General features: G+C 43.0%; 1 protein-coding gene across 1 annotated transcript in view; it reads right to left on the bottom strand.

The window, feature by feature from the left end:
* Positions 1–1,676: 1,676 nt before the first annotated feature.
* The window catches only part of ATOH8 (atonal bHLH transcription factor 8), a 102,701-nt gene continuing 81,559 nt past the window's right edge, over positions 1,677–22,818 (bottom strand). Inside the window, exon 3 of the mRNA XM_033951640.1 lies at positions 1,677–2,597. Within this exon, the coding sequence (XP_033807531.1) occupies positions 2,592–2,597 (6 nt within the window). The 3' untranslated portion in view covers positions 1,677–2,591. The remainder of the gene's footprint in view (positions 2,598–22,818) is intronic.

Here is a 22,818-nt window from a genome sequence, read left to right as displayed (position 1 = left end):
TTCAAACAGTTCCAACAGGTAGGGTCTTGTTTCAGTTTCGCTTTCCACATTCGAAATGGAGTCCATACTACATTCCACATAACAAAGAACATTGATTGCGAAACTCTTGAGGATAATAGAGGACGATTTGTAGATGACCAGAAGAGTTCCCAATCTATTTCAGAAAGGGAGAGAAGTTGAATCGAAGGGACAGAGAGATGCAGCATCTCTTTTTTTCCCCCTCCATCTCATTGTTCAGCATCAAGGGGGGGATATAGACGTATGGGAGGGCAGGAGGGAAGAGAGCTAGGATAAGAAGATGCTAGGGGATGGAGAGAAAGGGTCATGGAGATATAGCCTGACCAGTGGAAAGGGAGGAGTATTCTGAATGTGGTGAGCCACTGGGATGAGGTCAAAAGAGAGATGACAAGATGAGAGAACAGTGAGAACAGTGGTAGAAATGTGGTAATGTGGAGTAGATAGAAGGAAATAGGAGGCTGGGAAAGGAGTGAGATGGGAGAGCTAGGGACTGAGATGAGATGGAGAATTGAGAGGTAGCTGAAAATCTTCCTCCATTCCGGAAACCAGAAATCTCCAAGCTTTGCAGCTAATGGTAATATCCTCAATCTGCCACTACTTTCATACATGCATGAAAGCCAAGCAGGAGCAGGGAGGAGGGAAGGCAGCAACAACAGTTCTGCAATATTGCTGCCAGCTGCAGAGCCTTAGGGGTCCCCACCAACTACAGCAGGGGAGATGTTCATTTTGAGGGGGCCTAAGCTCAAAATGGGACGTCCAGCCCCCTCTTATGGTTTTGCCACTGATTGTGTTGAAAATGAAGTACAGTACTTGCCGAGTTTAACTTTTGGGGATTTCCAGTTCAGCTTTGATATTCATATTTCTATTTCTAATTTGTGATCCATTGTTCTATATTTAGTTAAGGTTTGTCTGTCTGTTTTGTATGTGAAATCATTTAAAGGTGGGTGGGAAAATTGGGAGACGGGTAGGTAGAAGAGGGGCCCCCTCCTTAATTTCTTCCCTGGGCCCCAGCATGTCTAAAACCGGCCCTGCCTAGAAGTCAATCAGATCTTTTGGGCAGTTTGGAGGTGGACCAGTAACACTTAGATGTATAAATGTATGCAATGTATTTTGAATGCTCGTGGTACTTAAAACAAAATGCATCTCACTAAATTGTAACCAATTATGTGCAGTGTATTTTAAATTCTTGCTATATTTAAAACAAAATATACTTTATTTTAATGTAACTGCATTGTAATTGAAGTGTGATGATTATATGGACCATGAATCTAATGAACATTTGAATTAGAGAATGAAACGGGGACAAATTTGTCCCTGTTCCCGCAGGAACTCAATTTCCCTGTCTCTACGAGTTTTGTGGCCATCCCTGTCCCATTCCTTTAAGCTCTGCCTTATCCTTACAAGCCTCGACCACTTATGATTTTAAAGTGTTTGAGGCTTGTGCAGATGAGGACAGAGCTTGCAGGAATGCTGCAGGGACAGGAAAAGAACTCATGGGGACGGGAAAATGAGTTCTCGCGGGGAAAGGGAAAAATTTATCCCGTGTCATTCTTTAATTGGAATCTAAATATTCATTACAGATATCCTGAAAAGCAGAGCCAGACGAGAGCAGGTGCTTAAGAGAAGGTGCTGTCATCCTTCCCCTGTGTTAGCAAATGTTTTATACAAGAATTGCATTACATCAAAAATCTGCTTATTCCAAGCAATGTTTTCTCCATTTGTTTTTTTTTTTTTTACTTCAATTTGAAGCACAAGGTACAGAATTTGAATATATTCACAGTATGCACTTTCTCAGTTTACTAGTTCCACATGACTGTGCAATGTTGAGTCTCCTGTGCAACACCTTGCCGCAACCTTTTCTTTGGGCTGTACGGAACTTGCTGAAAGCAAAGCCCACATCTTCCTGCAGCTTTTCCTTCAAGTCCATATTCTCATCCTGAGGCACACGATAAGTCACAGAAGTAGAGAAAAATCAGGCAATTACTGGTCAAGCAGGAGCGTGTGCTCAGTGACACTGGGCATCGAATTACTGCAGCCTGTACAGGTATCCCCAGGCTGTGATAAGGAACAAAATTTGAAGATACAGATATATCATGAAGGATTTGTAAGTATAGGCGTATTGTAGGTAATGATAAGCCTGCCCTCATTTATTTGGCTAAGAAAGTAATAATGTGACAGTAAAACATGCCTGATTGACCAAGGGGATGGAAAGTCCTCATGCAATCAGGCCCACAGTGTAAAAGTTTCATTAAATCTTTGGCAGAGCACCACATTGCCATAAAAAAAGAGAAAATTTCTTGGTGGAACAGAGAGAAAAAGTGCTAAATAAATTGCACACACTAGCTGGTGGGCTTGCTCTCTTTCACACACACACACACTTTTAAAAAAAACCCACAAAACCCTCATAAAAGCAGCTGTCTCTTCCCAGAGTCAAAAAGTCAGATGGCCGATGGCCTCCCCAGAGCATCTCCATAAGAAGTTGCATGTGCTCCACTATTTATGATGCATTCTCCGTGAAGACCAGATTCTTGGAACATGACAAAGAGGTTCTTCTGACTTGCTTGTTTGAGGCATTACTCCTAAAAGAAAGAAAAGAAATAAATATGTGATGAACCTGTTTCAAGTTTCTCTCTCGCACCTAAGAATTTCAAACAATAAGAAGCATTCACCCACACAATTATTAAAATGACACTTGGAGCCGGCATTGAGGGCCAAACGCAATTTCAGGGTAAGTGAGGGGCTAAAGGCCAGTATTTGTGCGGCAGGAATATCGCTCGTACATTTCTGTGGCAGTTCAAAGCTTGGCTCATGGCTAAGGTGACCATACATCCCTTTTTCAACGGGACAGTCCTGTTTGTCAATTCCCTGTCCCGTTGTCCCCACACACAGCTTCGGGACGCCGAAATGTCCCGTTTTCAGTAACCATGATTAAAGTCCACATTAAGGAGAGAGAGAATCAAGCAAATTCCAAGGGAAGTTGGACTTCAAGAAATAACTAAATTAGTCAAATTACAGAGTACAGCAGGAATCAATTATTAACTGGTTAGGAGATTCCATGGAAGTCTCTGGGCCTCTTGTAGTTGCTTTACCCTCAAGAAAAAATTGTAACTGAGCAGGTTCATAAAAAAATATATCTATTATTCTGATATGTAATGCAACATTTACATGGGAAACGTAGCTGAAAGGCTGCTTCCAAATTCAAAGTTAACTGACGATAAGCCAGAAATTTCTTACGTCTGGCTTGAGTCCATTTCGATACATCAGGAAATATTGAAATTTTGAATCCGTGAAATTCCACATTATCAGTCCTACAAAATAGACGAAGAATTGCATCCTTATTTTGAAGAAAGACAAAAGTTACCAGTAAGGTAGCTTTAACTGAAATTTCCTCTTGAGATGTCTTTAACATACCAGTGAGATCCAAATATTTAAAAAGAAAACTAATTCCTTTACAAAACGCATCATTGCAGAAATATGTGCCACGACATTCCATCACCTGCAATGTGCCCAACGTATTAAGAAAAATTTGTATTCCACGAAGCAGAGGAATTTGCTGTAATAAGAGTATGGGAAATCAGCGGACTAACCAGTCCTCTAAGAGAAAACACAAGTCACTTGTGCAGGTGGAGTGTGCCCTTCCAATCAAGGATAGGAGGCGCCTGGGACTCAAGCTCGAACTCTCTGCCTCCACACATATCTATTAGACTGCTAAAATCTGTCATTTCTTTATAATATCTCCAAAATTCACCCCTTCTTTCCTGAACACAGTACCAAAACCCTTATCCACACTTATCACCTCACACTTATATTATTGCAACTTGTTTCACACAAGTCTCCCACTGGTGTGTGGTCTTCGTAATAAGGCGTATGGGGACAGACTTAAAGATCTCAATCTGTATACTTTGGAAGAAATGCGGGAGAGGGGAGATATGATAGAGACGTTTAAATACCTACGTAATATAAATGTGCATGAGTCGAGTCTCTTTCATTTGAAAGGAAACTCTGCAATGAGAGGGCATAGGATGAAGTTAAGAGGTGATAGGCTCCAGCCTAATCTGAGGAAATACTTTTTTACAGAAAGGGTTGTAGATGCATGGAACAGTCTCCCGGAAGAGGTGATGGAAACAGAGACTGTCTGAATTCAAGAGAGCCTGGGATAGGCACATGGGATCTCTCAGAGAGAGAAAGAAATAATGGTTGCTGCAGATGGAGAGACTAGATGGGCCATTTGGCCTTTATCTGCCATCATGTTTCTATGTAAGCCATCTCTCTCTCTCTCCTTCAGTTTGTTCACAATACTCCTGTACGACTTATCTTTCACCAGTGGCATTACACTCATATAACCCCCCCTCAAATCTAATCTAATCTAATCTGTTTTATTGTGATCCACTCTGAATCTTAGTTGATTGGATGCAGAATTGAAGAACTCTGATTATAGGGTTACCATTTTTAATGATGTAAAATTGAGGAAGCATGGCCTTGCCCGATTCTGTCCGAGCCCCTCCTTGTTCCACCTCCAGCCCCGACCCGTTCTGCTCCCACAAAGTCTTGTCTCTTCTTTCCTGTTCTCCAGGCTGCGTCTGCAGGGCCTCTGAGCATGTGTGGAAGCGTGTGATGTCATCTGTGCATGCTCAGAGGCCTTCCAGACGCGGCCAGAGCTTGAGGCTTTCCAAAACCTGGACAAACTGCTGGGTTTTGGAAAGTCTGTCCGGGCACTTGAATAGTCCTCTAAAAAGAGGACTTGTCCTGGCTTTCCTAAACATCAGGTAACCCTATATGACTAGATTAGATTTTTCATCCACTGCCAACTCTGGACTCTGTTCCTTTTACCTTGCAGCACTATGCTGGAATAGACTTCCTGAGTTTGTACATCAAGCTATACCTCTCACTGTATTTAAATTTAGGCCACAAGCCCACCTTTCTGAGGCTGCTTTTAATTCTTGATCCCTATTCACCTCTTTAGTACCCATGTCTGTTTTAATCATTCTCATGATAACTCCTGAAACACTTATTTGTCCTGTTTGTCTGTCTTGAATAGACTGTAAGCTCTGTTGAGGAAGGGACTGCCTCATATGTATTTTATGTACAGCACTGGATATGTCTAGTAGCGCTAAAGATATATAATAGTAGTAGGTGCAAGGCTGCAGTGCACTGGAAAAGCAGGAACAGCCCCACCAATCCAAGATTGGAAACAGGCAAGGGAACTGAAGGCTTTTGAAAGATAAATGGAGGGCGTGCTATGATAGAGAAGGTAGTGCTATGATAGAGTAGCTGTGCCTTCAGATGTAGTTAGGGCAACTCCATTCCTCGAGGGCCGGAATCCAGTCGGATTTTCAGGATTTCCCCAATGACTATGCATTGAAAGCAGTGCATGCATACAAATCTCATGCATAGTCATTGGGGAAATCCTGAAAACCCGACTGGATTCTAGCCCTCGAGGAACGGAGTTGCCCACCCCTGGGTTAGAGGATAAGGATATCAGGTGTAGCAGCAAGAAAAAGAAGGAGCCAGACACTTAGAGAACACTGAGATGGGGGAGGGGTTCGCCTCTCGTATAGATTGTTTATAGAGGATGGTGGTTCAACTAACAGGGGAATAGCCTTGGAAAAGCATGGCTGTGATCTGTCTCTGACACCGAAACCACAAGAGTTAAGTAATATCAAATTTAAACAATATTAAATTAAATTTAAGATTAACGTGAGAGGAGAACTGATGACGATTTGGCACGTGAAGCTTGAAACAATGATAAAGCTTGAGCTTTGAAGTTCATTAAAAGTGAAATAGGGATATGCTCAAAGTATGCTGCAATAGTTATGTCAAAACAGCACAAGTAAAAAACCCTAAATGGATAATAGCCAATAATATCCAAAAAAATAAGAGAAATGAGGAATTGGCTAACACACCTGATCCTTGGGGAGAAAAGTCTAAGGAGATGGGGCAAATTTACAGATTAGAGAATAAATAATGGACATCAGTATGAGCCCTTCATAAGTAAATGAACGTAAACCTCTGGCTCAGGCAATATCTCAAGAGGTGACCAGCACCAGACCGCAGTCTAAATGAGAATAGCCTCATACATCATATAGTCCATATGTGTCTGAAAATGCAAACTGCATTCCACAACCTCCCAAAGCTGAATAGACTTTTTTACACCAAGGAAAAGGGGTTAAATGGGCAACACATACATACTTTCCCTAAAAACACACCTTGTGAAGAAAATATAATTTTCTAATACATGCAGCAATGAATATAATAAATATAATAAATACTATAAATATGCATATGAAAAAATATATATAATATGAGTGTTTATGTGCAAAGTGCAGATGAGAAAGATAAATATATAAATGTTTAATAAATAATCATACAAAGTGCAGGGTGCTTCATGAAGTACAAAATGTGTGGCTGGAATAAAACATAAAGTGCAAATGCAACCTATAGCACCATGAATGAATCAATAAAGGTCAAGGAAATACAAGGTGCAAGGAAATATATGGCAAGAATGAAATATAAAGTGCAAATGCAATCTATAGCACCAAAGAACACTTATAAATATAAATGTAAATATAAATATAAGGTGCAAATGCAAATCCTTCCGTTTAAAGTGCAAGTGCAATTTCAAACTAACCATAAGTTATAAGCACCACAAACGCACACACACACGCGCACCAAGCAAAAATAATAAATAATAAATGCGTAACTAGCAACTGCTAAACACTCACACATATACACACACTCATGCACCGACTCAGATAGAGCCCAATCAAATGTCCAAAAATATCACAACTTGAGAAATCACTAATAGATATCACCACTCGACAGAGCTCCTTTTCGCCACTTTGTCAGGAGCGGAGATTAATTTAGAAGAATATATAAGTATAAAGTGAATAAGAGCCCGGCATGAACTGCTTAGTTTGTTGGTGGAAAAAATCCCGCGGTTCCCAAGCGTGGTGCAATCAAAAACGCTGGGACTGGAAAATGAAACATGGCGGCTTCAGGCTTTAAAGACGCCCTGGAGACCCTGCATGGCCAACGCCCGAAAACATGTCAGCGAGAAGACGTAATGACTTTGAGACGTTGAAAGAACAAAAAATAAAAAAAATATATAAAGTAAAACAAAGCAAATAATAAAGGAATGAATGAACCAAAAAATGAAATGGAAATGATTATAAAGAAATGAAAAATGAAAACGATCATGCATCCGTTGGCCACCAGCACCATCACACAATAAATCATCTATCCACGTTTTCATTCAGTCCCATTGGAGGGTAGGATTTAAGGTGAAAAATCCAGAAATTTTCACATTTGAGAAGGTGAGACTGTTTATCCCCATCAAAATTTTCAGGAATCTGTTCTAGGATACACCAACGAAGCTGAGCAAAATCATGCTGATGAATCATGTTGTGGGGCACCATGGGAGCAGTAGTTTTACCAGTTTTTAAGCAGCTGCGGTGTTCAATGAGCCTTGTCCTTATATTGCGAGAGGTGCAACCCAAATATGTAAGGCTACAAGGTCAAGTGATCACATAAACCACAAATTTAGAATCAGAAGTGGTGCATGAGGTTAGATGATAAGCTTTCTTTGTCCTTGGATGTACCCATTGATTTCCAGTCATGGACATGTTACAAACAGAGCACTTGCCACAGGGAGAATGATGCCCTGAACCTCTACTATATAGAGGTCTAGGGTGAAAATCTGAGGATACAAGATGTTCAGCCAAATTTTTGCCCCTAGAAAAAGCTATGCAGGGGCTCTCTTGAAAGATCTTATGAAGTTGTAAAACATGCCAGTGGGATCTGATGCTGGCAGCTATAGCCGCAGACTGAGTGGAATGGGATAGGATACAGATTTGATTGGAAGAACTTTCCTTCCTACTTCCCTTCAGCATCAGGTCCCGGTTTGCATGTTTGGCCCTTAAATAAGCTTTGTGGATAACATTGTTGGGGTAACCCCTCGCTAGAAATTTTTTTCTAAGGATGGACGCTTCTTTCCTGAATTCCTCCTCGGTGGTACAAATGCGTTTGATGCGTAAGAATTGTCCAATGGGGATAGCTGCCTTTAAACGCTTGGGGTGGCAACTAGAAAAAGACAGAAAGTTATTCCTCTCAGTTGGTTTATGATGCACCTTGGTCACCAATCTGCTGTTTTCAATAGAAACCACAGTATCTAAAAAATTAATGGATTGTTTGTGATAAGTCAAAGTAAAACGCAAATATTGAGTAAGAGAATTGAGCCAATCCACAAATCCCAGAAGTTGTTCATCAGAATTAGTCCAGACGAAAAAAATATCATCTATGAAACGCATCCACCCCTGTACATTTGAAAATTGGGGACTAGAATATAAATAGTCTTCCTCAAATTGACTCATGAAAAGGTTAGCAATGCTGGGAGCTGCAGTAGTGCCCATGACAACTCCCTGGATCTGTTGGTAAAACGAACTATCAAACCTGAAATAATTTCTGGTAAGAACCAGGGAAGCCATGCTCATTAGAAAAGTTGTAGAAACTCTACAAGGACCCTGGCGTAAATCAAGAGTCTTTTTGACTACATTCAGAGCCTGATCTTGAGGAATGCTGGTATAAAGAGCCACGACATCCAGGGAAACCAGAAAAATCTGAGTTGCCGTAAGTTCCAGGGACTGAAATTTACACAAGAAATCCGTGGTGTCCTTGATGAAAGATCTAGCATTGCATACATGAGGTTGGAGAAAGTTGTCCAAAAATTGGGATAAAGGTTCCAGTATCGTGTTTTTCAGGGAGATGATCGGTCTCCCCGGAGGGCTGATGAGGGATTTGTGGATTTTAGGCACCGTATAGAACACTGGGGTTCGAGGATGAGGATTCTGAAGAAAACGGCTTTCTGCTTTGGTGATGATGCCGGATTGAAAGGCTTCAGAGATCAACTTGCCTATCTCGATTCGGAGATCTTTGGTGGGGTCTTGATGCAATAAAACGTAACATTGAATGTCACTAAGTTGACGAAGGATCTCAGATTGATATTGCTGCCTATTTTGTATAACGATGGAGCCCCCTTTATCTGCTGGTTTGATGATCAGGCGTTGATCCTGTTTGAGAAGCTGTAGAGCTTGAGATTCCATGGAAGTCATAGCAATAGTTATGTGACATACCTGGAGGTTACTGTGACTTAATATATCTTTGTATGAATATTTGAGCCTGGTTGGAAACTAATTCTATAGAAGTGATGCATGGGATATTGCCTTATCCCTATAAAAAAGCCATGGAATATTGCCTTATCCCTATAAATAAATTTAATTCAAAGATAAATAAACTAGTCTTTAATATCTATAATTAATTGTCTCTGGCAGTGGGGTCTAAGGGCTAGATTCACAAAGCAAACCGATTGTGTACAGATCGGTTTGTGACCCCTTTGCGACCAGTTTTCCCTCAGGCCCCATTCACTAACCTCTCCAGCAATCCATGCATGCAAATGAGGAGAAATGAATGCAAAGTAGGCAGGGATGCTATTCACAACACAAATTTGAGAGACCGATTGGGCTGGCCGATCAAGAATAGAAGTGACTGCTTGGGACCAGTCGCACAGGTCTCTGCCGACTCTCCTGCTACATTGCCCTGCTCTCTGCCCCAATCTTGCTGTGTAGGAAGAGGTTTCAGGCACCGGGGGAATCGTGCGGCTCCTGTCCCTGCTCTGCTCTCTGCCCTGAGCTCTGCTTTGGAGCCGATTCTAACCAATAGGGAAAGAAAGAGAAGGCAGGAAGTGTGACTCTCTCTGCCGCCTTCCCTGCAGTGCGAGGAAGGCGGCAGAGAGCAGGAGAGTCTGGGCGGCAAAAGCAATTCAGAAATACATCAACAAAGGTATGAAATCAGACAAATTTATCAAAAAGATAAGTTTTAACTGATTTTCTAAAGGTTTGGTAAGAAAATGCATTTGAGATAAACTCACTTAGGCACTTTTTCCATTTGCCAGCTTGAAATGATAGTGTCCTATCTAGGCTGGATTTGAATACTGACAGGGATGGAGCTTGAAATACTGACTCGGGCATTCTGTTCCAGGCGTATGGTGCGGCAAGAGAGAAGGAATGGAGTCTGGAGTTGGCATTAGAGGAGAAGGGTACAGATAAGAGAAATTTGTCCAATGAATAGAATTCCTGGGGAGGAGTACAGGGAGAGCTATTGAGGAGCTGCAGAGTGAATGCACATGCTCGGAAATGCTAAATATATAGATTACACAGAATTTTAACCCTCAGAGTTACATTTAAATGAAGTAATTAATTTAAGCAGTTTTCAGACTCTGTAGACATGCGTGCCCATCGTGCTAATTGAAAAGCAATTCTTTACGGCCAGTCTAGTGGTTCAATGAAAAAGTTGTGCATTGCCATTTGAAAACCAATATTCTGTTCCCTTGGACAGCTGGGGTTAGTGTAGCTTGTGGAAGTAGCATTCAAAGCTTCTGGGGATTGGAACTCCAGGGAGCTCTCGACACCTTTTGATCAGACATAAAGCTCACATCTGTAGGTTTCAGGAAAGAAGCAGAATGCAATGAGACCTCATTGCAACATCTGTGCTATATGAATAGGAAGACGACAGAGAAATGGGGGAACTCCCTGGCGAGTTGCAAAGGAAGACTCCTAGTACCTGAATCCCAGTCCAGTTCAGCCTGAGCTGGAAGTGTAATGGAGAAAGGGAGGGGCCAAAGAAAGGGGAGACTCTCTATTGAAGTGTGCAACTCGAGGGCTGTGGTGGAAATGAGTGCAATCTGGTTGGCTTCTGGAAGAGAGAGCATAGTTTCGGTGCACAGCAGTTCACGGCTGGTGTATTCTCAGGCTCCAAAGGCAGGCAGATGGCTGGCCGGCCAACTTCTGACTTCAGAGAAGCATTCAATGGGTTCTGCTAGAGGGCAATCTTAATTCATTTGGCATGATGATCAAAATAAAGGAAGAAGAGGGGGCAGAAATAAATCTGAAAACGAGTGTCAATCAAAATAAATCTAGACTACAAATTGTGTGTAGCAAAATAAAGCACTTCAGGGAACATCCATCCATCCTTTTAACTAACTCTCATTTCCTTTCTGCATGGCAGGCGTTTTTCCACTAAAGTGAGCATTAATGAAGATCTGTTAAAATGAAAAAAACACAAAAGATTGCATGTGTGCAGCATTACCAACATTTCCTTACGGGATATAGTTTTAGTTTTTACAAGCTTATTAAACAGAATATGCAAAAATAAGATTTGGGTGGGCTTACAGTATTACTTTTAATCTAAGAATATAAGAATAGCTTTACTGGGTCAGCCCAATGGTCCATCTAGTCCAGTAACACGTCCTCACGGTGGCCAATCCAGGTCACTAGTACCTGGCCAAAACCCAAAGAGTAGCAATATTCCATGCTACTGATCCAGAGCAAGCAGTAGCTTTCCCCATCTTTCTCAATAACAGACTATGGACTTTTTCTCTAGGAAACTGTCCAAACCTTTCTTAAAACCAGCTATGCTATCTGCTCTTACCACAACCTCTGGCAACGTGTTCCAGAGTTTAACTATTCTCTGAGTGAAAAAATATTTCCTCCCATTGGTTTTAAAAGTATTTCCCTGTAACTTCATCGAGTGTCCCCTAGTCTTTATAATTTTTCACAGAGTAAAAAAATCGATCCATTTGTACCCATTCTGCACCACTCAGGATTTTATAGACATCAATCATATCTCCCCTCAGCCATCTCTTTTCCAAGCTGAGGAGCCTTAACCTAAGGCTCTGATTGGCCGGGACGCCCCATAGGAGGGGACTTAGGTGTCCGGATCAATCAAATTCTTAGGCCTCTTCCCGGTGCATCTGGGGAGGGGCCTGAGGCTTTGATTGGCCCAAGGGAGGGGCTTTAACTTGGGCCAATCAGAGCTTCAGGCCCTTCCCCGGTGCATCTCAAGATTTTTAGACGATGCAGGCCAGCTGGAAGGCGGGAGTCTGCGTCCCTCCAAGCATCTATTTTGAGGTAAAGGGGGAAGGGACGTCGGAGACGGGGGAGGGGGTGTCGGAGACGGGGGAAGGGGCAGAAGTGTTCTTTGGCAGGGGGTGTGTGTGGCATGCGGCCGGGATTTCAGGGCAGCAGGAGATCATCTCTCCCTCTATTGTTGTGTTTTGGGGAGGTTTTCTTGACACTTTTTTTCTGTGCTTGTTCCCATTGCTATTACCAGCAATGGGCACATGCAAATTTAGCGAATCTTCGCTGCCGACTTCATTTGCTTACGATATTTCACGAATGGCTCGCTTTTTGTGACTCGCTATCAAAATGGCTGCGTTAGTAGACCGTCGCTTTTTAACGCGGGTTTTTTGAGAATCCTGGCCTCAGTCATTTACTAAAAAACATTTCTGAAATAGCAGAATTTTAACCATTTTCCTAAATTAAAGTAAACTAGAAGCACTCCTTATTTCCAATGGTAATGCATTCCACAATATTACTTCCTGCACAGTTAATAAAACATGATGAAGGCCAGCTAATACTTGTTTAATAGATGGGACCTCTAAACAGATCTTATTTTTCAGATCGTAAAGCTCGAGGTGGATGATATGTCATTCAACAGCTTAAAAATTAAACAAACTGTTTTAAGCTCAATTCGGTAAGCAAAAGGCAGCCAATGAAGATCACACAAATGGGTGTAATGTGGTCAAACTTTGAAGCACCAATAATCATGCACACAGCAGCATTTTGTGCCAACTCTAAGGCTTGAATCATATACTTTGGCAAACCCAAATAAAAAGAGTTACAATAATAAAAAGAGCAATCTAAGTTTAAAGAAAACCTTAGAAATTACCATCCTGATCTGAAGCTTAAATGATAATGTCAAGTCCAGCAAGACGCCCAAGTATTTATAAGCTGACTTGACACAGAAATCACTGTATTATCTGATGGAAATACATGTAGATTTTTTTTTGACCTTCACACAGTTATTCCAAATAATGGAAATGACCACACTAAATACGGTTTTTGGTTTTTTTGAGAAGATAATCTTATGAGGCAGATGGAAGCTCAAGCTTATTCAAAATAATAGAATGAATTGTTTGCACACTCATTCTTAGTTTTAAAAAGGCCAACATATAAATTGGGCAATGTCCTTATATCAATTTAAATGCAATACAGAAAGATTTGTACTCAATACCAGGAGTCAAAGGTAGCCAATATAAAATATACAGCAAAAGAGTAACACAATCAAAAGTAGATTTATAATTATTTCAGCTGTTGTATTTTGCAGCAGCTGGAATCTTCTTGATGAAGTCTAAAAACTGGTAATGTATAGATTTATAACTATTTCAGCTGTTGTATTTTGTAGCAGCTGGAGTCTTCCTAATGAAGTCTAAAAAATGCAATGTATAAAGAATTGTAATAGTCCAGCTGAGACAAAACCAAGGCATGGACTATCAACTGCTGTAGATCATCAAAGGAGAAATATACCAGGTATTAAAGTCTTTGAAGCATAACCATTAAGACTAGCAAGAATCTTTTTTACATTCATATATAACATTACTATAACCATTTAGTTTAAGGTACCAGCATAGTCCGGTCCTCTTACTAGAGATGCTCCCTAGACTCCATTCACCTTTCCACCTTCCATACCCCAAATCTCACCCATGGGCAGGAGTGCTAGAAGTCTCAGACACTCCCCTCCCCCATCATTGTACAGTGGCTCCAATGGCAGAGCCATCCTCCTCTCACTTGAAGGGGAGGTCACTGCTCAGTTACCTCTTGGTTCTGGACCATCCTCCTGCTGGGAGAGGTTTCCATTGCCATGGGTTGCATCCTTGCTAAATCCTAGGTTCTATAACTCTAGTTGTGTGTGCAGCTCAGCTTCCAAAGCCTGGATGAATCCTTCTTGTTACAGCCAACAGATCACAAGCCAAAGAGCTGGAGGGATAATCAGACAACAGGTCCTCTGCCAATCTAACTCTGTTCATTCTGAATGCAGGAGTCCATGTACACTCCTACCTGCTTTTGGTTAAGGTTGAGGGTCTGTCTTCCTTAATATACATTCCATTACAGATTCTTCTCTTTTGGCTTGAGACTGATATTATTATTTGTGTATGTACATTGTTAATACGTGGTACTTAGCTGGCAGTGAAAGTCAGCATTTTACATGCTTCACCCCCTGTAGCTCCCTCTAATCAGAGTACAGAGAGGAAGATTCTCAAAACTCACCGGTAAAATCCAGCGACTTGATGTAGTGCCCGTAGTGGGAATGACTTTTATTTTACAGGCGATTTTCAGCACTATAGCATGCAAATTATATGCATGTTATTTGTGCTCAGAAGAACAATCGCTAAGCACAGCTCCACCCGCCTGTCAAAGCTGTCCCTGTCCCAATCAACTGAGCCGCAGGTCTCCCCAAATCCTGCCGGCTCAGTTGATTAACCAGCAGGGAGAGCAGCAAAAGGAAGAGTCCCCCTCCCGCAGACATTCCCCCCCTTGCCCGCTGCTATCTGGACCCCCCCCAACATATTGACCCAACATCAGCAGGAGGGAAGTCCACTCCCTCCTGCCGCTGCCGCAGCCACCAGGCCCCAACAGCCTTCCGACACTCCCGACAAGAGGGATGTTACTCCCTCCTGCCGCGGTCACCGCCACTGGGCCCTGACAACACCCCCCCCCCGACATTCCCGACAGGAGGGATGTTACTCCCTCCTGCCGCTGCCACCGCCACTGGGCCCCGACAGCACCCCCCCTGACACTCCCGACAAGAGGGATGTTACTCCCTCCTGCCGACAGCCCCCCCTCCCGACAAATATTTGAAGTAATCTTGGACTTGTGTTTAGCTTTTTGCCCACTTACAAGGTGCCTGGTTGCTACATTTTAGGATAAATTATGCATATTACAGTGTCTTAAGGGTTTTTGGGGGGAGAAACTTTGGCCTCAATTGTATAAATAGTGCTTAAAAAATAGACACTGACAAACGTGATGAATAGCGCATGTCAATCTTAAGCTGGGCACCATTTATAGAATTGTGCTGAGGGGTACCTAAAGTGGACTTAAGCGCCAGTAGGCGTTCAAACCTTAAGTGCACCTTATATATGCTTAAACACTGTCTCTCTTCTCTCTGCATCTTCCATTTGCTCTGTTACTGTGCCTCTCCCTTTCTCCCCCCTTCCAAATTGGTCTGGCACCCATCTTCTTCCCTCCGCTCCCCCCATAGTCTGGCATCTCTGTCTTCTTCCCTGCCAGCGTCTTCTCCCAACTTTCTCTTCCCCATTTCCCTTCAGCGTCTTCTCCCCACTCTCTGTTCCCCATTGCCATTCAGCATCTTCTTCCCACTTTGTCTTCCCCATGTGCTTTCAGCGTCCTTCTCCCTCCTCTGTCTTCCCCATGTGCTTTCAGCGTCCTTCTCCCCCCTCTGTTTTACCTTGTTTTCGTCTCCACCCCACCTTTCCTCCCTTTCTCCCTCCCTGCCCCCTTACCTTCGTGGCGCTTTCTCCCCACCCCCCAGAACAACAGGCCCGGTCCAACAAACCTCCCTGCTCTGTGGCCGGCGATGTCTAAACTGCCTTCTTACAGCAGACGGAGCGTTGTAGTTGCATATGGCTGCCGTAAAGGTCGTCTCTGATGCAACTTCCGGTTGCGTCAGAGATGACCTTTATGGCAGAAACACGCAGCTTCAACGCTCTAGCTCAGGGGTGCCCACACTTTTTGGGCTTGCGAGCTACTTTAAAATGACCAAGTCAAAATGATCTATAAACAATAAAATTTTAAAAAAAAACACAAAGCACACCGTATGCAGAAAAATTGTTAATTATCATTCCTATTCCGGGGGGTTTTCAAAGAGGTCAAGGCAGATGACTCTATGCACTGTCACCTCAGTGACAACCACACAAAAATAGACAAATATCCCCCTCCCTTTTTACTAAAGCACAATAGCAGTTTTTAGCACAGGGAGCTGCGCTGAATACCCAGGGCTGCTCTCGACGCTCATAGGTTCCCTGCGCTAAAAACCGCTATTGCGGTTTAGTATAAGGGGGCCATAGTGTAAAATATAGACTGCAGATATAAATTCAGACACATTTTGATCACTAAATTTAAAATAAAATCATTTTTCCTACCTTTGTTTGGTGATTTTATGAGTCTCTGGTTGCACTTTCTTCTTCTGACTGTGCATCCAATCTTTCTTCCCTTCTTTCAGCCTGTATGCTTCCTCTTCTCCAGACTTCATTCCCTCCCCCAACTTTTTCTTTCTCTTTCCCTGCCCTTTCTTCCTCCCTGCCTCCCTTTCTTTTTTCTCTCTTCATGTCCCCTTTCTTTTTCTCTGTTTCCCTTCTTTCCTTCTGTCTCCCTGCCTGCCCCCTTTCTTTCTTTCTCCCTGCCCTCCCCCAAACCATTGCCGCCGCCATCGGGGAACAGCCTCCCAAGTCACCGCCATCGGGTAACAGGCCTCAAAGCTGCCGCCGCCCCAAGCTCGTCTTCCCTGCATCGGGCCGACCAGCATTCCTCTCCCCGACATCAATTCTGCAATCGGAGAGGAAGTTCTGCCCAGCTAGGCAGCGATTGGCTGGCCCGAACTTCCTCTCCGATGGCAGAATTGATGTCGGGGAGAGGCAGGCTGATCGGCCCGGTAGAATTTTCCGGCCTGGCCGGCTGTGCACCCCCCCTAAGGCTGCACCCAGAGCGGACTGCCCCCCCCTGCCCTCCCCTTGGTACGCCACTTGTTCTAGGCATTTTTGTCTTGGACAAAAAGTTGGATGGAAATGTGATATAAAGATGGAAGATTTAGCGACTTGGACGATCAGATCAGCAGGACGTATAGTTAGACGATTTTCGAAACAAAAAAAAATTTGGACGGATTTTTTGAAAATGTGTCCTAGGCTGTTTTTTACTTGTGACTTAGATACAAACGGACTTAGACGTCCCTTTCGATTATGCCCCTCCACATGATTTTAAAATATTATTGCCTTATATGAGCACCTGGACTACCTATTACAATCAGCAATGTCCACATTAAAAATAAATATGGCAAAAACAAATAGATGGAAGTTAAGAAAAGACAGACCATTATCTGTAGAGAAAATTATATCATGTAGTCTTGATAGCAAGTAATGTGTTATTATAGGTACAGAATATGTGCAAGTCTTATATATATATATATATATATATATAAACTTGAATTCTAGTAGATACTTTCATTGAACTGCAGCCTGCTGTTATTCATAAGCTTGTTTCCTCTCTCACAAAGAGACCTTTCGTATGGTTTTCCTTCAGCCTCTCAAACAGCTGCTCTCAGTGAGTGATGATGGGGGTCTGAAAGTGTTTTTTCGGAACAGATGGCCAGGAGAGAGCTGGGGAATGTGCCAGCAGAAAGCTGGGGAATGTGCCAAATCCTGCAGTGACTGAGTGTTTTGGGTTCCAGCTCGCGTGCCTTTCCCCTGCCCTCTGCCCTAAGTGGCGCCAGCAGGACTTCCCAACTAGCACTCTGAACATCTGGAGTCTGAGGCTGCCAAAAGGGAGGGGGAGAAAGAGGGAGAGAGAAAAAATCCTTGCTTCCAGCTCTGCTCCCATGTATCCTGAGCAACACTGCTGCCTAAGAGATCAGAAACACTGAGGGCAAAAAGAAAAAAACAAAACATAAAACCTCTGTGCATTACACACACACACACTCCTTCCATGGCAGAGAAACTACACATATCCTAATTATCTATCTATCTACCTTTAGATAGATATCATTAGACACATATCCTGGTGAAACACATATCCTGGTGACAAACCAATGTGTAGGTAGGGCTAAAAAGAGAGGGCATCAGCTGTGACCTCTCTGTGCTCAATTTATTTCACTCAGTGCTATATTTTAATTACTTTGTAGGGGAGACTTAGCAAATGTAATCAGCCACATAGTAGGATTAAGGAAACCACTTGAAATTCCATCAAAGAATAGGTGATTCGAGATATGTGGATGACACGCTAGGAGCCTATAAGGAGTTCAGCTTTTGGTTTTTTTTAGCACACAGTCTCGGCTGTTTTAAAACGCCTCATGAGGATACATTTTTTAGCATTGCATTTATTTGGGGCAGGAAAGCCTGTCCACATAATCTCGATAATTATAGCAGTGGAGCCATATTGAATAAAAGCAACAATTCCAGGGGGGGGGGGTGGAAACAAATGGCAGTTGTAGCAGATATCAAATAAACTTTAAGTTTCCTGAGAGTAATATGTAGTTTTTTAAAAGGTACTCAATAATTACATACCACTGTCTAATAAAAATTGAGAGACTGTGTGCCGTCTGCCCTGGAAATGAAGTGTGCGGATAGGACACTGTCTAACTTGTCACTTGAGATATCCCATGCTATAATCCTATAATCAAGGAGGAATGTTTCCTTCTCTCTGGGGAAAGAATCCCCTTATTTTGTGCAATTATTTTATTTATTTGAAATAATTGATAACGCACTGGTCTAAATGATTGCAGCGGTCATTCATTGCCATCCCTGTGTTATCTATCTGTGGTAGGGGTATGAATGGCCACAAAAATGTTAAGTTAGTCTTCATTTTAAATAAAGGTTTTGCAATTTTTGAGTGTGGGTTTTCTTCTTTTTTTTGTGCACACTGTATACGTTCAATAATTTTTTTGCGCACACAAACCAATTGTGCATTCATTTGTAGGTATTTGCGGTCATAGACATTTTTGGGGGGCCCCAAATGAACCAAGTTCTGCACCGATGAAAGCACACCCTTGAGCCATCAATTCCATTGACTTATGAAGCAGTCATATGTGGAACATTACTACATATTAAGCCCCCCATGGACCGATATAAATGCTGGCTTTTCCTTATTATGACCGGGATAGCCATGCAAATGATTACTTGCAATTGGAAGAATTGGGGGTCACCTTAGTTTTCCTTTTTGGTGGGTGAGCTTATGTTTAACTTATAAATATGAGAAAATAAATGATGACATGCTGGGGCATAATAAGATATTCAAATTAGTTTGGGGTCTATTGACGTCTTTTATAGATTTGCTAGAGTTGTCCTTTCTCTTTCTCTTTATTTTCCATTGTTTTTGACCCACACATCCAGGGGGGGGGGGGAGCGGGAGGGGGTATATCTTTTGTTTTGGTATTATTCTTGATGGTAATGATGGATGGGGGAGGGAATTTTTATCTTTTGTATAGATACTGATTGATTATAAGTGCTTGGTTGATTATCATTATTTGTATATAAATTGTATTGCACTTTTTGTTGGCATTAAAAACTAAATAAAGTTTATAAAAAGAAAAAGAAAGCTTAGTCTGCAGGATGTTGACTTTATATGGTTCCTGTAAGCGTTAATGTTGCTACATTAAAACGAAGTTGGGAAACAAGAGCGTCACCCTGGGATCAGTCTGTTGAGCTGCTTTCCAGGACAAAGCTTCTGCTCCTTTCCAATAATCCTCCATTGGCCGCTAGTGAAGCAACTAAAGGATCAGCCACCGCCAGTCCTGGCAAATGCTTTTTAAGGGAAACTCAGATTCTTGTGAAAGACGCCAGTGTGCATGTGCTAAAAATTATACGGCTATGGTCATTTCCAGCATGATGTCCTCAGAACTAGAGTCTTAAGAGGCTCCTCTTTCCTGCACCCCCTTCCTCCCTCCAATTTTCCCAATAAAACATCTCTGTTGTTTTTTGGGGGTTTTTTTAGTCTTTGTCACAGGTGCATAAACTTTATAGCTACAGCCTGGTAACAGTATTATTCTAACTGGTACACTGCTGAAGTAAAAAGGGGAAAATGTTCAAGTTTCCTGAGCAACATTGAACTATGACACAGCAGATAGCAGAAAATCAAAAACAAACAAATGAAAAACCACTACACAACCCAGCCTAAAAAGTCCAACATCTGGAGGCGGTGCCTGCCAAAGCAAACGAAGATCAAGTCCCCTTATGTAAAGAGAGTGATGTATTGACAGCAAGCTTCAGGTCCTTCTGGAAAGAGTAAATACAGCATAGAGACAGGCAGAATGATTAAACTTGTAACTCACCTTGAATTACTAATGAAAAAGTGTGAACTAAGATCTCTGCAGCAGAGAGAACAAGAACACTATAAAACTACAGAGAAGATACAGCAATAATATGGAAAGTCCATATACCGTATTTTTCGCTCCATAAGACGCACTCTCCCCACCCCCCAAAAAAAAGTGGGTGGAAATGTCTGTGCGTCTTATGGAGCGAATATTGTGTCTGGTGATCTAGTGGTAGGGTTGGGACAGGAGGGATCTGTCCCAGCCGACAAACAATTTTTTGCCCCTCTCCCCCGTACCTTTGATAATCCTGGTGGTCCAGTGGTATATTGGTAGGAGTGAGCTTTCCACGCTCCTGCCCCTCCCTCACTAGACGGCTGCCTCAGATTTTGCGGCCAGTGGCGCACAAGGCAGGAGTGAGTTTTTCACGCTCAAGCCTGGCCCTGTGCCGCTCCCTGAATGGCCAGGACTCGTGAGAACTGATGGCAGCCATTCAGGGAGAGGTGCGGGCCCAGGCTGAGAATGAAAAGCTCGCTCCTGCCTTGTGCGCTGCTGGCCATGAGATCTGAGGCAGCTGTCCAGCGAGGGAGGGGCAGAAGCGTGGAAAGCTAGCTCTTGCTGATACACTGCTGGACCACTAGGATTTAAAAAGGTATTTGGGGGGGGGTTAAAAATTGTTAGTTGGCTGGAACAGATCCCTCCTGTCCCAGCCTATCACTAGACAACCAGAGGTGGGACAGGGGTGCAGAACCTGGCAGGGAGGTGAGACAGGGTGCAGAGCCTGGCAAGGAGTGTGGGGAGCTGGGTGCAGAGCTGATATATTAGAAAGATCAAACGAAAAGCCACAGATCCATCAGAATCTTCACAGCACAAACTAAAGGAATAAACCATTAGGAAAATTTCCCATTTGACATTTCATTTAGTTCGTAGGTAGCCAGATCAAAACCAGAAATACTATTAAAATTAGGGATGTATCGAATATTCAAATTCGATTTGATTTGGCTGAATGATGATTTAAACTTGAAATAAACACCTGCTCTCCGATATTCAGCTGGCAGCGGTCAGCATTTTTTTAAAGCGTAGATCACTGGTGGCTACATTATGCACTGATTCAGTGCCAGGCCATGTCCTGACACCTGCACCGAATATCAGTACATAAATTCAGGTGCCATGGTCACCTGGAACTTATTCAGCTATTCGATATGCAACCCCCAACTGAATATCAAGCCGGCCGCAAAACTTTTTTTTAATTTTAAATCAAAAATAAGAGCCTCGGAGCTCTGATTCCCCTCCCAACCCCCCCCCAACCCCTGATCATGGCTCCCCTTGCCTTCCTACTTCCCCCAGCCTGTGGGAAGATCCATCCATCCCTCCCTCCCACCCTCTCTCAGAAACACCCCAGCCACCAAAAGACCCTGATCCTTCTCTTAATCCCCCATCACAGACCCTCTTTCCCTCCTTCTATCCCTGAATGTGGCAAAATCCATCCCTCTTTTCACCCCCTCAAGGGCCCCTTGCCCCTCCAGCTGTCCAAGTACACACAGACCTCCCTGTTGAAGTACTGTGAGCTGCTGCAAGAGGTCATGGCAGCCATTTTCCATACGTACCACAAGAGCCAAGAAAGCGCTGTATCACCATTAATGCAGGTAGGTTTGGGGGGGTTGGGGCCTACCTGGACAACTGGGAGGGCAGGGCCTCTCGAGGGGAGAGATGGATTTTGCTGAGGCTGGGGGTAGAGGGTAGGGAAAGATGGTCCAGGATGGGGTGTGTTGAGAAGGATCAAGGTCTCTAAGGGACAGGGGGCCTTCGGGGGGGGGAAGGTGGGGGGGGGGAGAGGGAGGGATGAATTTTGCTGCAAGGGGAGGAGGAGGAGGAGGAGGGAAAGAGGGTCCCTCTAGGGCTCTTTTTATTGGAAAAAAAAACCCCAAACAGTTATGCTTTTGAACTGTCCTAACTTTGGCCGCTTCACTTTGTGGGTGCTGGCACTGAATATACCAACACCTACATAACTTATGGCTCTTCACCTATCAACTAACTTCATCCCATGCCCTCTCACTATGGAGTTTCCTTTCAAATGAAAGAGACTCACTCATGCGTATTTATGCAAAGTATACATATTGAGATTTTTGAGTCTGTCCCCATGCACCTTATGCCAAAGACCACTGACCATTTTAGTAGCCTTCCTCTGGACCAACTTCATCCTGTTTATATTTTTTTGAAGGTGCGGTCTCCAGAATTGTATACAATATTCTAAATGAGGTCTCACCAGAGTCTTATGCAGAGGCATCAATACCTCCTATTCCCTACTGGCCATACCTCTCCCGCTCTGCATCCAAGCATCCTTCTAGCTTTCACTGTCACCTTTTCAACTTGTTTGGTTACCTTAAGATCATCACATGCTAGCACACCCATGTCCCACTTCTCTTTCATGAACAAAGTTCTTCACTGCAGCTCAAATGAATGACTTTGCATTTCTTAGCATCAAATCTTAATTGCCAAATTTCAGACCGTTCCTCAAGCTTCACTAGGTCCTTCGTCATGGTATCCACACCATCCGGGGTGACTATTGCAGATTTTGGTATCATCTGCAAAGAGGCAAATTTTACCTGACAGCCCTTCAGCAATATCGCTTACAAAAATGTTAGAAAGAACAGGCCTAAGAACTGAACCTTGAGGCACACAAATGGCTAAATTCCTTTCCTCAGAGCGATCTCCATTGACCACTACCTTCTATCGCCTTCCACTTTGGAGGCCATCCTGAGGGCACTCAGTTTATTTATTAGATGTCTGTGTGGAACACAGGCTTTGCTATAATCTAAATATACCACATCTAGTACTCTCCCTCTATCCAATTCTCTGGTCCTCCAGTGAAAG

Source organism: Geotrypetes seraphini, chromosome 1 (assembly GCF_902459505.1).
Source record: "Geotrypetes seraphini chromosome 1, aGeoSer1.1, whole genome shotgun sequence".
In the NCBI taxonomy this organism is placed as follows: domain Eukaryota; kingdom Metazoa; phylum Chordata; class Amphibia; order Gymnophiona; family Dermophiidae; genus Geotrypetes; species Geotrypetes seraphini.
This window is presented reverse-complemented; position numbering and strand designations above follow the sequence as displayed.